Source organism: Nilaparvata lugens, chromosome 2 (assembly GCF_014356525.2).
Source record: "Nilaparvata lugens isolate BPH chromosome 2, ASM1435652v1, whole genome shotgun sequence".
In the NCBI taxonomy this organism is placed as follows: domain Eukaryota; kingdom Metazoa; phylum Arthropoda; class Insecta; order Hemiptera; family Delphacidae; genus Nilaparvata; species Nilaparvata lugens.
The window spans coordinates 6,986,328-6,999,634 of NC_052505.1; the positions used below are offsets into that span (position 1 = coordinate 6,986,328).

Below are 13,307 nucleotides of genomic sequence, written 5' to 3' on the forward strand. Positions count from 1 at the left end.
CATTTTCATGACAATCAGCTGATTCGTTTTAGTAGATGCTTCTTTAAGGCGGGAAATTATAATAGTTCAAAAAATTTAAAAACAAACACTACAACTGGGCTAACTACCTAATACTGCCATTATTTTAAATTGATAAAAACATGTAGTACCGGTACCCTTTTATTAAAACATTTTAAAAACTTTGAAATAATAAAGTTCAAAGTTAAAATATTTTCAAGTTTTTAAAATGTTCTTATAAATCAAGATATTTGATTTTATGCCATTATTTTGTTATAAATAATGATATTCTTATCATTAAGAATAATTTGATAACGGAAAATTTATTTGATTTTATTGAATAACTTATCTATTAAAAATTGCGTTTACATCTAGGAAAGATGCAATTATTGGATGAAAGGATCTCATGTATTATCAATACCTACATGAGATTGTACCTATTGTATACGGTAATATATTAGGCCTGATTGTAATGAGATTGATTAAATTATACCGTTACGGTATCTTAAACTAATTTTCAAGTTTTCCTTCTCGATATTTATTTAGGGTTTATACATGATAATGAATTTCAGTCAAAATTATAGCCGAAATGTTGAAAAGTTTGCAAATAGTATGCGCAATATCCCTCATTATAGTCCCTAATAAGCCAATACCGTAACCCATATAGTGGAGTGGCGAAGGTGGAGTAGTTTACGTGTAGCAGTAGCAGTGTTGAACATACTAATAGCCTACTTGTATCTAAAAGTATGTGCCGGTTAAGTTTTAATCCTGATTAATTCCACGAGAACCAATCAGAGATGCCGTCTTTCCATAAAAGCCTTCTCTGATTGGTTCTCGTAAAATTAACCACGATTTAAATTTAACCTGCTCGCTTTTCTGCAACCGGGCCCTCAGCAGCTTCCATCTACCCTACCTTAGTCACTCTACTTCACTATACAGAGTGTTTCAGAATAAGTCGAGCATTTTAGGGTATTGTTCCTGGATGATAGGAGACTACAATGTTCCTCTCAAGTAACATCATTCCTGAGAGTTTGAGCTATTTAAAATTTCGACCATTTTTGCAAAAATCCATTCATGGATTTCATGAAAAAAGCAAATCTCCCAGATTTGGTTGATATTCGGGCTATGGGTAGAGGTTGATCCAAGTGTTGTGCTATAATATGAGACGTTTCGCTACAATACAGAGTGAATTCTGTTTATTCACTGAAACATAAAACCTTTCATCTACTCACAGATCAGAGAAATCACTCATCTTCAAACGAATTTAACTCAAGAATAGGAGTGAATTGATAAAATGTGATGGATAGAGGTTGACCTAAAAAATGTTGTGCTATAATATGAAAAGTTTCACTACAATAGTGCGCCTGATTGTGGCTTAATTAAACTCTTATTCTAATGTCATTTTAATGACTTCATAAAACAATATAGAATATGTAATATAAAAATCTTGTAGTACCCTTTATTTTTTAAAACTTTAAAAATAGTTCAACAACTAGTTTCGACCCTAGGGTCGAAATTAGCTTCCAACATTCGACCCTAGGGTCTGAAAACACCCCATGCCAGTAAGGGTTAGTTTACAATTTTCAAGTTTTTTGAAAAAAATTCAACAACTAGATTCGACCCTAACTTAGGTCATTTTAAATGTCAACATTTCAACTTGAAAATTACTATTTTTAAAGTTTTTAAAAAATAAAGGGTACTACAAGATTTCTAAATTGTTATATTAATATGTAATATATATCAAATTTCCAATTTCTGTAATAACTAAAGACGAATAAAATAATTTACAAAAAGGAAGCACTTTAATGGCGTGGGGGTTTGTTGTTAACCCAGACCCTAACGAACAGAGTGCATTAAGCGAAAACTGGCAAAATGACAGATGGCTAATGAGCTAACCTGTATGTACTGAAAAACACAAACAGTGTAGAAAACTCACGCCCATCACCAACACCTAATTTTCCACTGTGGGGGTCTGAAACCACCCCACGCCAGTAAGGGTTAATGTTTATAGAAATATGACAGTTTCTTGCCCAGTTGCACAATAAAAAATAAGCATGTTAAATTTTAACTGTGATTAAATGCCATTAGAAACAATCAGAGAAGCCTTCTCTGGTTAGTTTTACTGGCTTTTGATCATGATTAAAATTTAACAGGCACTTGTGCAACCGAGCCTGTTAGGCTCAACTCACACGCGACTCAGGTCGAGAAGAGTCTCGACTCTAGTTGAGAGCATGTGTTTTCAAATGGTGACACTCAGACCAGTCGATTCTAGTCTCTGCGACGTCACAATTTGAAAATACATGCTCTCGACTACAGTAGAGTCGAGTCTCTTCTCGACCCGAGTCGCGCGAGTGTGAGTTGAGCCTTATTCTCTCCCAATCATAATTATGTTTATTAGTGATAATTTATGGTGATTAATTTTACAAGAACCAATCAGAGAAGGCTTTTTCGAAAAGAAGGCTTCTCTGATTGGTTCTCGTGAAAATAATTACGATTAAAATTTAACCAGCACTAAGACAATAATAATAAACCTCTTAAAACCCGGGATAAATAAAAAATCATTCAACTTTTAAACTTTAATTCAAACTACTAATAAAATACACATCAAACTTTTATGGATAAATAATGTAATTGAAAGCATGTCAAACGTATATTAATAAAACCTTAAAATCAAAAGTATCATAATTGTGTAAATGAGTGCAAACAAAGATACATAAATACTAACATACTATTCACTTACAGTTACTAAAAGCAAAATACAAGCTTTATTCATAAACGCAACACATAATAATAATTCAATTATCAAACAACATATTTCTACAAGAAACAAAATTTTGTTCAAAGCCTTAAAATGAGAAAAATATTACTTTAATATTTATCATTAGAACACAATCCATAAGATACTATATTTGTATTTTTAATATAACAAGTTCTAATACAACAAAGTTAGGAACAATCAAGTTCAATCTACAGTAGTCAATTTGTATATTCGTTCAACTATTATTAGAGAATAAAGTATAATGGGTTCACCTCTTGATTGAATTTTCATTGTTCACTCAAATGCAAATTAAGAACTTCGAGTCTAAAAAGGAGAATATTAGAATGCATTTTAGTTGAAGATGAACATAGATTACAAATTTATGTTTCATTCAGTACCTATTCAATTTGTAAAGATTCTAAAACCATCTTAATATCAAGATATCTTTCTAATTTTGATTATTCAACAAAAAAGGTGATTGTGGAGCAAGAGAGTTTTTAAAACGTGCAACAAAATTATTTGTATAGTACTCACTGAAGAGTGACTTAATAATACGAACACCTCAAGTATAAATTAGGAACATAGCAATAAGACAGAAAATCCATTTTCATTCGCGTTTGTCACCATATGGTTACACGTTAACGGACATAGCAATTGGGAATTAAAAACCTGGCAGTAATAGACTACTAAGCTTAGCTGGCATTATGAATGGGGATTAGGAACAATGAAAATATACGACATACAGTATTGAAAAGGAATGATTTGATGATTGAATGTTGATTTATAAGATATGGATAGTAAATACTGTATTACCACAAATTGATAAAAACACTCTATGGACATGAAATATTCAAAGCCCTATATATAAACCCTTAAATATTTGGTGTATGAAGTTCACGAATGTTGTTCATATTTCTGAGAATTAATATAGGCACTAGGATCATGAAATCATAGAAGATCCAGGGAATCTGCTTTACACGAAAAGCTTTGAATCTGGATGATCAAATATTTTAAAAAAAAGTAAATTTATTCTTTCTACTTCAGTTCAAGTGATTTGATATTTACTCTCAATCAACTCAAGTCGACATTCCAAACCAATTACAAATTCAGCAATGTATTGATTGGAAAAAAAATAATTGAAAATACTACTGTACAAACAAGACAACATGTGTGATCAAGTGATTGTTACCTATGATCTGACTGAAATAAGTAGACACAGGAGCCCTAGCTCGTAAAAGATTTCGGGACTCTCAAACTCTTCAAATATGTAGTCGAGCTGCATATAAGTATGTAAAATTACATCCCAAACATTCTAACTTCTTACACAAAATTTGAAAAGATCAAGGTTTCCGAGAAAATTCATTTTTTCGGAACGTTGAGCAGTTTTTTCAATAGCACTATAAAGTAGCAATACTTTGTGTATTCATTACGTTACAGAAACGTATATCCACCTAACAGAGGTGGAGAATTATAACAAAGTCCAATCAAATCTCTAAAATGGTATTAGGCCAATAACCGCAATCTTCTGTCAAGATAGGCATTTGCAATCAAAATCTGGTAGTAAGTTTATGGAAAGGAAGGCAATCGTTTCAGAATCAATTATTGAATCTTTTGATTTAGGATTTTCCCAACTTGAAAATCTATATCTAGAATATTTTCAAATAATCTTATAATACATTAAAGTGTAATATCGACCCAGATCAGTGACTTTAGATTAAATAAGATTTAATAACTGCGGAACGCATTACTAAAATAAAACTAAAAATTATTAACAGTTACTTACAACACAAAAAATATGAACCCTAAGCGTTGCAGCAGATAAAGGCAACATACAGACCAAATTCAAGTAGATGAAACAATAAGTTAGATAGTATAAATTAATATTACAGAAAAAACTTGACTAAAATGTAAGAGTCTAAATACTAAACAAACAATAGATAATTATTACAACAAATGAAAGTCTCCAGTAGAATAGGCATTATTCAATATACAATAAAATAACACAATGTATCAATTATTAATTTACAACCGGTGGGTGAAATATTTGTTGAATTCTCCGAATTTCATTTTTCATCTAGAAAGCAACTATAAATTAAAATTATATGAGTGAGAGAGTTACATTTTGATCCATTAGCCTTCACTTTTCAACAAACTAGCATTACCTACTTTTTACTTACATTCAATTTCAAAATTTCACTAGAACAGCGATAATAATAATAATGATCTTAATATAATAAATATACAATAATTACAATCATAATAAATTATGATTATTCTATGTAATTAAGCTTACGTTTTCAAAGATTCACATACTTTTGATTAAGTTATGCAAAGTTTATACAATTATCTTTCCTTGAAATCTATTATTAATTTCACCAATTTCGATTTTTAATGCCTTGGGTACATCAATACGATTTGCATGACGGCAACGGGAGCGGGAGTTTTTAAGCCGTAGTTAAATGGTTGAAATCATCACCTCGGGTTTATTTGTCATGCAAATCGCAGAGGTGTGCACAAGCACCTTACAATATTAATGTCCAATAAAATCAAATTTAAAATGATACAAGAATACATCCAATTTTTCAATTATAAAAATGATTACTGGTAAAAAATATTTGGTACTAAAACTGTAAGCAAAGGCATCAATGGAAAATATTTTCGGTCAAAATAATTTCATGGTAATACAGTTTCTGTCCAAATCTAGTGGGGTTTTATATTCGTTCGCTGTATGGCTACCGCAAGGTATTATGGCTATTCATATATAAAACATATAAATTAAGATTATGTAGGAAATTTAATTTGTAACTGGTTCAACAGGTCTGCACTTGCAGTATTGTTTTGTGTATGATAATGTAAGCATGTAGTTTTGCCAAGAGCAACGAGTATTCCTTCATGAACTGTATTTTACCAGTATGCAACGCCTCCAGATTTTTTCCAGTGGGGTTATCTCGAAGGTTTTAAAAAATAGGAATAACGATCTAAATAAACTGCAAATGATCATTACAACGAGGATTATCAATATGTTCAGGGATACTTCATGAACAAAAGTGTTAACAGGTGTGGTAAAAAAATGTTTACGTGTAATGAACAAGTCAGACATTCTGTACTTATGTTATGTATAAACAAAAGTATTTGTATGGCCTATTCATTATTAATTTACATAATTATTACCAACATTTTATTAAATAAGTTCAAAATGGCAGCCTGTTTATTTTTATTTTACCACACTACTTGTTGATGCTTTATGGAGTAACTTATTCCTAAACATATTGCTAATCTCCGTTGCAATGTTCAATCAGAGTAAAACCTTTAATTAAATAACCTTCAAGATAACCCCACTTGAAAAGTCTGGAGGCGTTGCATACTGGTAAATACAGTTCATAAAGGAACACTCGCTTCTCTAAGCAAAACCACATGCTTAAATTATTATCATACACAAAACAATACTGCAGACCTGTTGTAACCAGTACAAATTGAATTTGTTACATATTACTGTATATATTTTTTATTTACTAATAGTCATGCTATCTTGCGGTAGCCAAACAACGGATAAAAACCCACTATTTACAGGCATGGTTATTTGGATGTGCACAACATATTGAATGCACTCTATATTATAATGATTTAAATTCAGAATAACTTATTGCGAACACTGTTTTGAAAGATGGGTCTAAGTTCACATTTTCTAGTTTTTTGAGCAAGGAAAATTATTCTGTAAAATTTCTGTTTCTAAAGATTAAGATGGATTTAATGTTGAAGGTGAGTTTTAAAATGGGTTACCAAAGATTAAGGGTATGATCACATTGGATCGTGTGTGTGTGTGTGTGTGTGTGTGCGCAAGTGCGCATCAGATCATGTACGAGCCAAGAAACAAAATCTGGAAAGAACCATTGAAACACGTTGTGACTTGGTACTTAGTAGCTGCTCACACTGAGCGCAACCAGCAAGTGACTGTGTTCCTATTGCTCTTTCCAGATTTTGTTTCTCGTCTGCACTCCTCAGTCATGCATGACCATGCGTGCATTTGCACATATACGCATGTAATCATACACTTAGATGAGCTTTAATAATTCAATTAGTAATGAAAATATGACAATTGATTTTAGAGTTTGACTTTGAGCTAAAGAGAATCATGATTTTGAGCAGATATTGTAGAGCCAAACAGTCAATGAATGGTGGGTCAACTTTTAACTAATCTTCATTTGTTGTAATTCCATTAATATCCTCTGCATTGAATTATTTCATTCAATTCTTCCGCGGTTTGATCAAAGAAAAGATCAACATATTTTCTGCACTGATGAAAGATTCAACACTATTACTACTGTAAATTTATTTACTTACAGCAGGACAAAAATATTTAGGAGAATTTTCTGAAAGTATTTTTTTTTTCTTAAGTTGAACATGTTAAAAGTAATCTGACAAATAATCCGTAGGATAGTAATATCATAGTAAGAGTATCATTTATAAACGTTACACATGCCATGAACAAAAGAGGAGCCCTCTTAGAAGAGACTCATATTCCTAAGAAAGACAGGTTGCAGTGCCTGAGATCATATTACAATTGAATAACATGACATTTTCTAATAATCGAATCTTCAAATAATATTAAGAACATATTAAATCTCATGTCTAATTCTCATTTAATTCCAGATTGTACCAATTATCTGAAAAATCCCCTTGATGAGAAAATTTGAAGAATTCTCTTACTAATTAAAATTAGCATAAGTTAATATGATATGATACGAGTCAACAACTGATAACAACTGAGTCAACACACCACAATAGCTCCTGAAATTTCCACCAACCAAAAATATGTGAATATTTGCATTTTCAAGATAAACAAGTGATCATCTATCTAATCAAGTATTACAAAGTGAGCATACAAATTAAGGTTACCAATTTAAAATAATATTAATATTTATTTTGAATATTAGGTTACTTATTTCAATAATAAAAAAATATCTGGCCATCTTGAACTTCATGAACCAATTGTGAATCAACTCTTTACTGAAGTACACATCTCTTCAGAGTATTAAAAAAAATACATAATTACATCATCCTGCATTTAGGTACTTCAGCTTTACCGTGATCATAGGATACCGGTATTGGGGAGATTTATAGATAAGAAAATACACAAAGATTTTCAAACTACATAACTCTGATCGGAATTTAGGGTTCAATATAAATAATATTTTAAAATAGTAGAGCTGAAAATAGTTACATCAACCATACAAAAAAATCTAATTTTACATTTAAATGAACGAGCTTGTTTCCAGTTTGGTTATTGAAATGGAGATGATTAGGTCTTATAAACTCTTCAAACTCTAGGAGATTTACATTACAGCTGTCTGCAATGTTAAAATGAGAAAATTAATCTAAGTTAAAATGAGAAAAGTTTTTATTCAGATAAACCCTGTCCATGAGCAAATTTAAGTATGGAGAAGACAAGCTCACGTGAGAAGGGTTTACAATGTATAAAAAATGTTTTAGCTAAGATAGGACATTTCCTCTCTTGTATGTACGTTTTGAAGGGAGTTCAGTGAATTTATTAGGATTAGTGATAGAACTGAATAGACTTACCAATTTAAGAGTTTTAATGCTGTCATAAATCAATAAAATAAAGGGACAAATAGGCTAAACAGTCTTTAAAATATAATCTTAATTCAACAGTCTTTACTATAAGCTTATTCCCAACAGATGGTAAAATGTAGCTTCTCCTTCTACACTATAATAATTATAATTCATGATACAGCCTATTAAATGTTTCATGACAAACTGGTTAATACGTTTTGGTAATCATTTTACTAGCTTTCAAGTCTTTTTGAAGTCAGTCAATGAAGATGAGAATTTAAAAATTCATTAATCTTCTTCACTTCCGATTAATTAGAGCTATTTTCATCTCTTCAGATCGGTAAAATCTTACTTATACAATATAAAGTATTCTACTATAATAGCATTTTGTTTTGAGAATACCATAATTTCATTCAAATATGAAATATTTGTAAGGTGGAAAAAAAGAAACGTGTTTTTCACAATAGAATACTTGAAATTCTCTGAAAATTCAAAACTATACAGTCCAACTTTTATAACAACTGCCTATCAAACTTTTTATTTAACAAGAAAATCCTGGTAATTATCTGATTACTCCTAGCTTTCCTAATAATTAAATTAGCATAATACACTTATTGTAGATAACAAGATCATGAGATACAACTACAGCTTACTACTTACTAACAAGAATTTTAAAAAAGCTAAGAAGCTAGCCAAGGGTGATAATACAAAGATTCTTTGCTTCGATCTCCATAGTCATAAGTAATTTCGTCGCCAGACTGTATGTCGTCCTTGGCAATGAGAACTAGATGAGGCTGATTGTCAACAACAACAGTTTTTGTCATCAAATTACCAAAACGTGAGTGATTAACTAACCTACCTAGCCTGTCAGATTCAGGGGTTGCATCAACACAGTATCGACCATTATTATGTTTGAAATAATACATGTAACAGCCGGTATTTTGATCATTAGCATACACTTGTTCTCTCTTTTTTGCTTCTTCATAAGTAATCAGTTCACCAGCATATTCTACTACAAATTCGCCGCGATTGAAGCTGCGAGTTGTGACAATGCCGCGACCCTTGCCAGGAAACATGCGAATTTCTAATCCATCTTCACTTTTGGAAACCACTGCTTCTTCTAAATGTCTTTGTTTTTCTTCTAAAACTACCTTTTTTGTTCTTCTAGCACTTCGTCTAACAGGAAAGTATTCTGTAAGTTTGTGATTGTTATTACACTTCTTTGACTCCCCTAAAGGTGGTAAAAGGGGTTTTGATGCCTGATATTGAAGTTTTCTTTTAGATTTGACTGATTTCTTATGAGTGAGAAAAGTTGGTCTATTAGGTGTATTTGAGGATGAAACCGAAATATCTTTCTTGGATGATTCAAATGGCAATTTTTCAAAACTTTCGAGTAGAGCTCGTTCAGGTGAATCCTGTTTTTCAGTCTTCAGCTTGCAGTCTTCTTGAGTTAGAGGGGAATCATCAATCTCATTTGATGCTGCACTGGAATTTGGTCGGCGATTTACTGTCGATCGCAAAGAAATTGTTGATGCCGTAGGTAATTGAGAATTTATGTTATTTTGAGAATGATAATACCTTGTGATTCGAGCATTCGGACTAGCATGTGACAGTTTCCCTTGAAATTCAGTTTTTGAACACTTTATTTTGGGCTTTCGAGGTTTTTCTGTCGAAGCATCTTTTTTAGGGGATGAATCAATCTTTACAGAATTATTCAAATCACTTAAACCAATCACAGCCTTACCTCTTTTCTGTCCTCTCCTCATTTTAAATACAAAGAATGAGTTTCAATACACATACACAATCCTGCAGACCTAGGTTAAGTAGCCAAAAACGTTTCCAGTCTAACATTAACCGAACTTACATTGAAAACTGTTTGACAATCACTAATGTTTTAAAATAAAGTTTGCATGATTTGAATTCTTAAATTAGGAGACACTAGACTGCAGTACTCACAAACTCACTTATTCACATTCCAATTTTAAACTACATTATAAGAATATCAGAAATCAAATTTATGTTTATTATCTGAAGAAAGGCGATAGCACAACCTGTCGAAGCTTGGAACTTGGTGTTGGTAGTTGGTCACTTGGTTCTTGACTTCTTGGTGTAGAATTTTTGGATCAAAATTACTTTTAAAATTCTATCAAAATAAATAATGAATTTCAAAATAATACTTGGTTTTGTGGAAAATTTGTACGCTAATTGGATTGTCGTACTCTCAAAAGATGAAAAAACAAAAAACTGAAAAACGGTTTAGTTGTAAGGTTTAACTACACATTATTGAAAATATATACCATGATTCAATTTTTTAGATAATTAAACTCCTGATAAACATTATTTTGCTATTATTCACTGAATAATCAAGATAGTTTTTTATATATTATAAATTTATTATTTTCTAGTGATGATAAATTCAAAGTAGCAGGTGTGCCAACCTATCTGAAGAATAATAATTGACGGTTAGAAAATATTGATGCGTTGCGCGTGCGCAAGTTTCTAGCTTTTGGGCGCCAATTTCCTTTAATTTAACTTAATGTTATCATTTAATATTTCCGTTGTAGCCTATAATGGAGCTCTGTCAAACTCAACAGAAATCAAGCTGAACGCATTTATCATCATCAATTGAATAATCACAAGTTTCTATTTGTTAAGATGTTATCTCAAATTAAAACGTATAGTACCGGTAAGTGAAGTTCTAGAGTGGTACCTATATATATTAATTAGCCTACTAATTTATATAGACTACACACTATTCTTTACCAAGAACAGTGAGGCCCGAATAGGTTGTGTCAAAAAAATAAGATTAAATTTTTCTTGAAGTAAAGTCATGCCTATCAGCCTATAAACTTGAATTTGGTGACTGTGATTTCGAAAAAATCATATTTAGCCTAACCCATAGAAAGGGGTTTCTGGGTTCCTGGTTAGCCTACTCAAAACTGTTACCAATACTGTCTAGGCAGCTTTAAAAAAAATTGAAGCTACAGTAGGAAATGATTCTCTTATTTACTGTCCTACTGAGTCGGCAATAAGGCATGTCAATCATGCAACAATTCAGGGTATGACTTTTTGTAAGTCTCTCCTCAAATTTATTGTACTTCTCAGAAATTTACCGTCTTGACATGTAGAGCACTTGAATAATAATATATAATATTGCAACTAGAAATTGGAATTATTCCAGTAGAATTGATGAGCGGTCTGCAGTGGTTAAGGTTACCACTGGAGGTGATGATGCGGACAGCTCTCTTCTGCATTATAACAACTTTTTGACAATCAGATACATGACCCCAAAGCTGCAGCGCACAGTCCAGGATGCTGTGGAAGAGGGCATAGTAAACAACAATCAGGCTCACCATCTATGTCAGCCTCCTTATAAAAAAGAGGTAAAGGTGACTCTTGCCAGCTTCTAACATAGCCCAAATAGCCCTTCTCAATGTGGCAATCCCAAGTGAGCTTAGGATCGATTACAATGATCCCAGGATGGACGTACTCTCTGATGAGGGTCAGGGCTATGCCATAGCCACCTCTAATACAAGGCCGCGACCTACGATATTGCAACATCGCAGTGTAGGCCTAGAATCTAATACATGATTGGTGAAAAAGATCAGCTGGTATTTTTAAAAATCTTTTTCACCAATCATGTATTAGATTCTAGGCCTACACTGCGATGTTGCAATATCGTAGGTCGCGGCCTTGTATTAGAGGTGGCTATGGCATAGCCCTGACCCTCATCAGAGAAAGATCAGATGGTATTTTTAAAAATCTTTTTCACCAATCATGTATTCGATTCTAGGCCTACACTTCGATGTTGCAATATCGTAGGCCGCGGCCTTGTATTAGAGGTGGCTATGGCTATGCTATGCCAATGAAAAGAGTCTTGTCAATATTCAATTGGAGCTTGATCGCTTCTAGCCACATCTTATTGCTTCTCCGACGACAACTTCTGCCACCTCTAGAGCCTGTGCTGGATACGGATCAGAAGAAACTATAGTGCTGGTGCCATATGTAATGTAAGTGCTCTCCCTTCAAAGCTCAAGTGATGGCTATCAAAAACTGCAGAGGGACCCAAAAGTGAGCCCTGCGGAACACCAGCATGTCTGATGGACAATGCTTGTCACTTTGCTCCTCCCAAAGAAAGGACCTGACGATGCTATCTGTTTTCAAGATGAGACTTTGCCGTCTGGAGGAAAGCCCTCGTTGTGGTCCTCTGGTCCATCTTACTAAGCACAATCTTGCAAGAATTAAAGTAAACGCATTTATTAAGTATAAAAATTTGAATAAAGCAAACTAAGAGACGTTTTGTCAATATAATTTCAATAACTATATGATTCAATTTTAATATTTGTAAAACCTGTGAATTTGCAAGTATTTTCTGAATATTTCTTTGAAAATATGAAAAAAGGTCTGTATTATAACATCAAAGACAAAAAATAAAGTTGAAGAAGTTTTAAGGTTGAAGTAAAATCCTTCCAGTGTTTGAGACTACAAAAATAGTCTACAGTATTGTCGTAAGTTACAAGTCAAACACCATACTAATGCAAATAATCTCTTCGTTTTGAGCATTGAAACCAATCCTGTAGTCTCTGTAAAGATAGCTGTTCATGACATACCAAAGAGAATATAAACGATGTTTCCCAGTAGCCGACCTTATTTTATCATTATTTATTTAGTACGTAACATTTTAGAAGCATTGTATGACATGTTCGATCTTGGATCTTACCTTTACAGACACCCTAAAAAGTTGTTGGTCTGTATATCATAGGTCCTTACTGGCTTTATTATGGTATATGCTTGTACAACAGAGCATATTTTGGGGGTAAAACAGCTAGTAAATGGCTAAAATACGTACGTTACCGTACGGTTTATGCAAGATTGACCTCTCCAACAAAAAGCTACTGGAAAATTCATTCCTTCTATTTTTTTTCTTGACATAGGCGACGCTTCAAGTCAAAAAGTATAAATATCTGGGTATAAAGTATAA

The 13,307-nt window shown here is 32.4% G+C and overlaps 1 protein-coding gene across 1 annotated transcript; it reads right to left on the reverse strand.

Annotated features, from left to right (window-relative positions):
• Nucleotides 1–5,962: 5,962 nt before the first annotated feature.
• LOC111047050 (histone-lysine N-methyltransferase PR-Set7) lies at nt 5,963–10,393 on the reverse strand. The gene has a single exon (XM_022332719.2). It carries the CDS (start codon nt 10,090–10,092, stop codon nt 9,007–9,009), a length of 1,086 nt encoding a protein of 361 aa, XP_022188411.2. The 5' UTR covers nt 10,093–10,393; the 3' UTR covers nt 5,963–9,006.
• Between the last annotated feature and the right edge of the window lie 2,914 nt (nt 10,394–13,307).

Bases quoted from the DNA above. Each gene is read 5' to 3' on its own strand.
- LOC111047050 (XM_022332719.2), bottom strand. From the start codon at position 10,092: ATGAGGAGAGGACAGAAAAGAGGTAAGGCTGTGATTGGTTTAAGTGAT.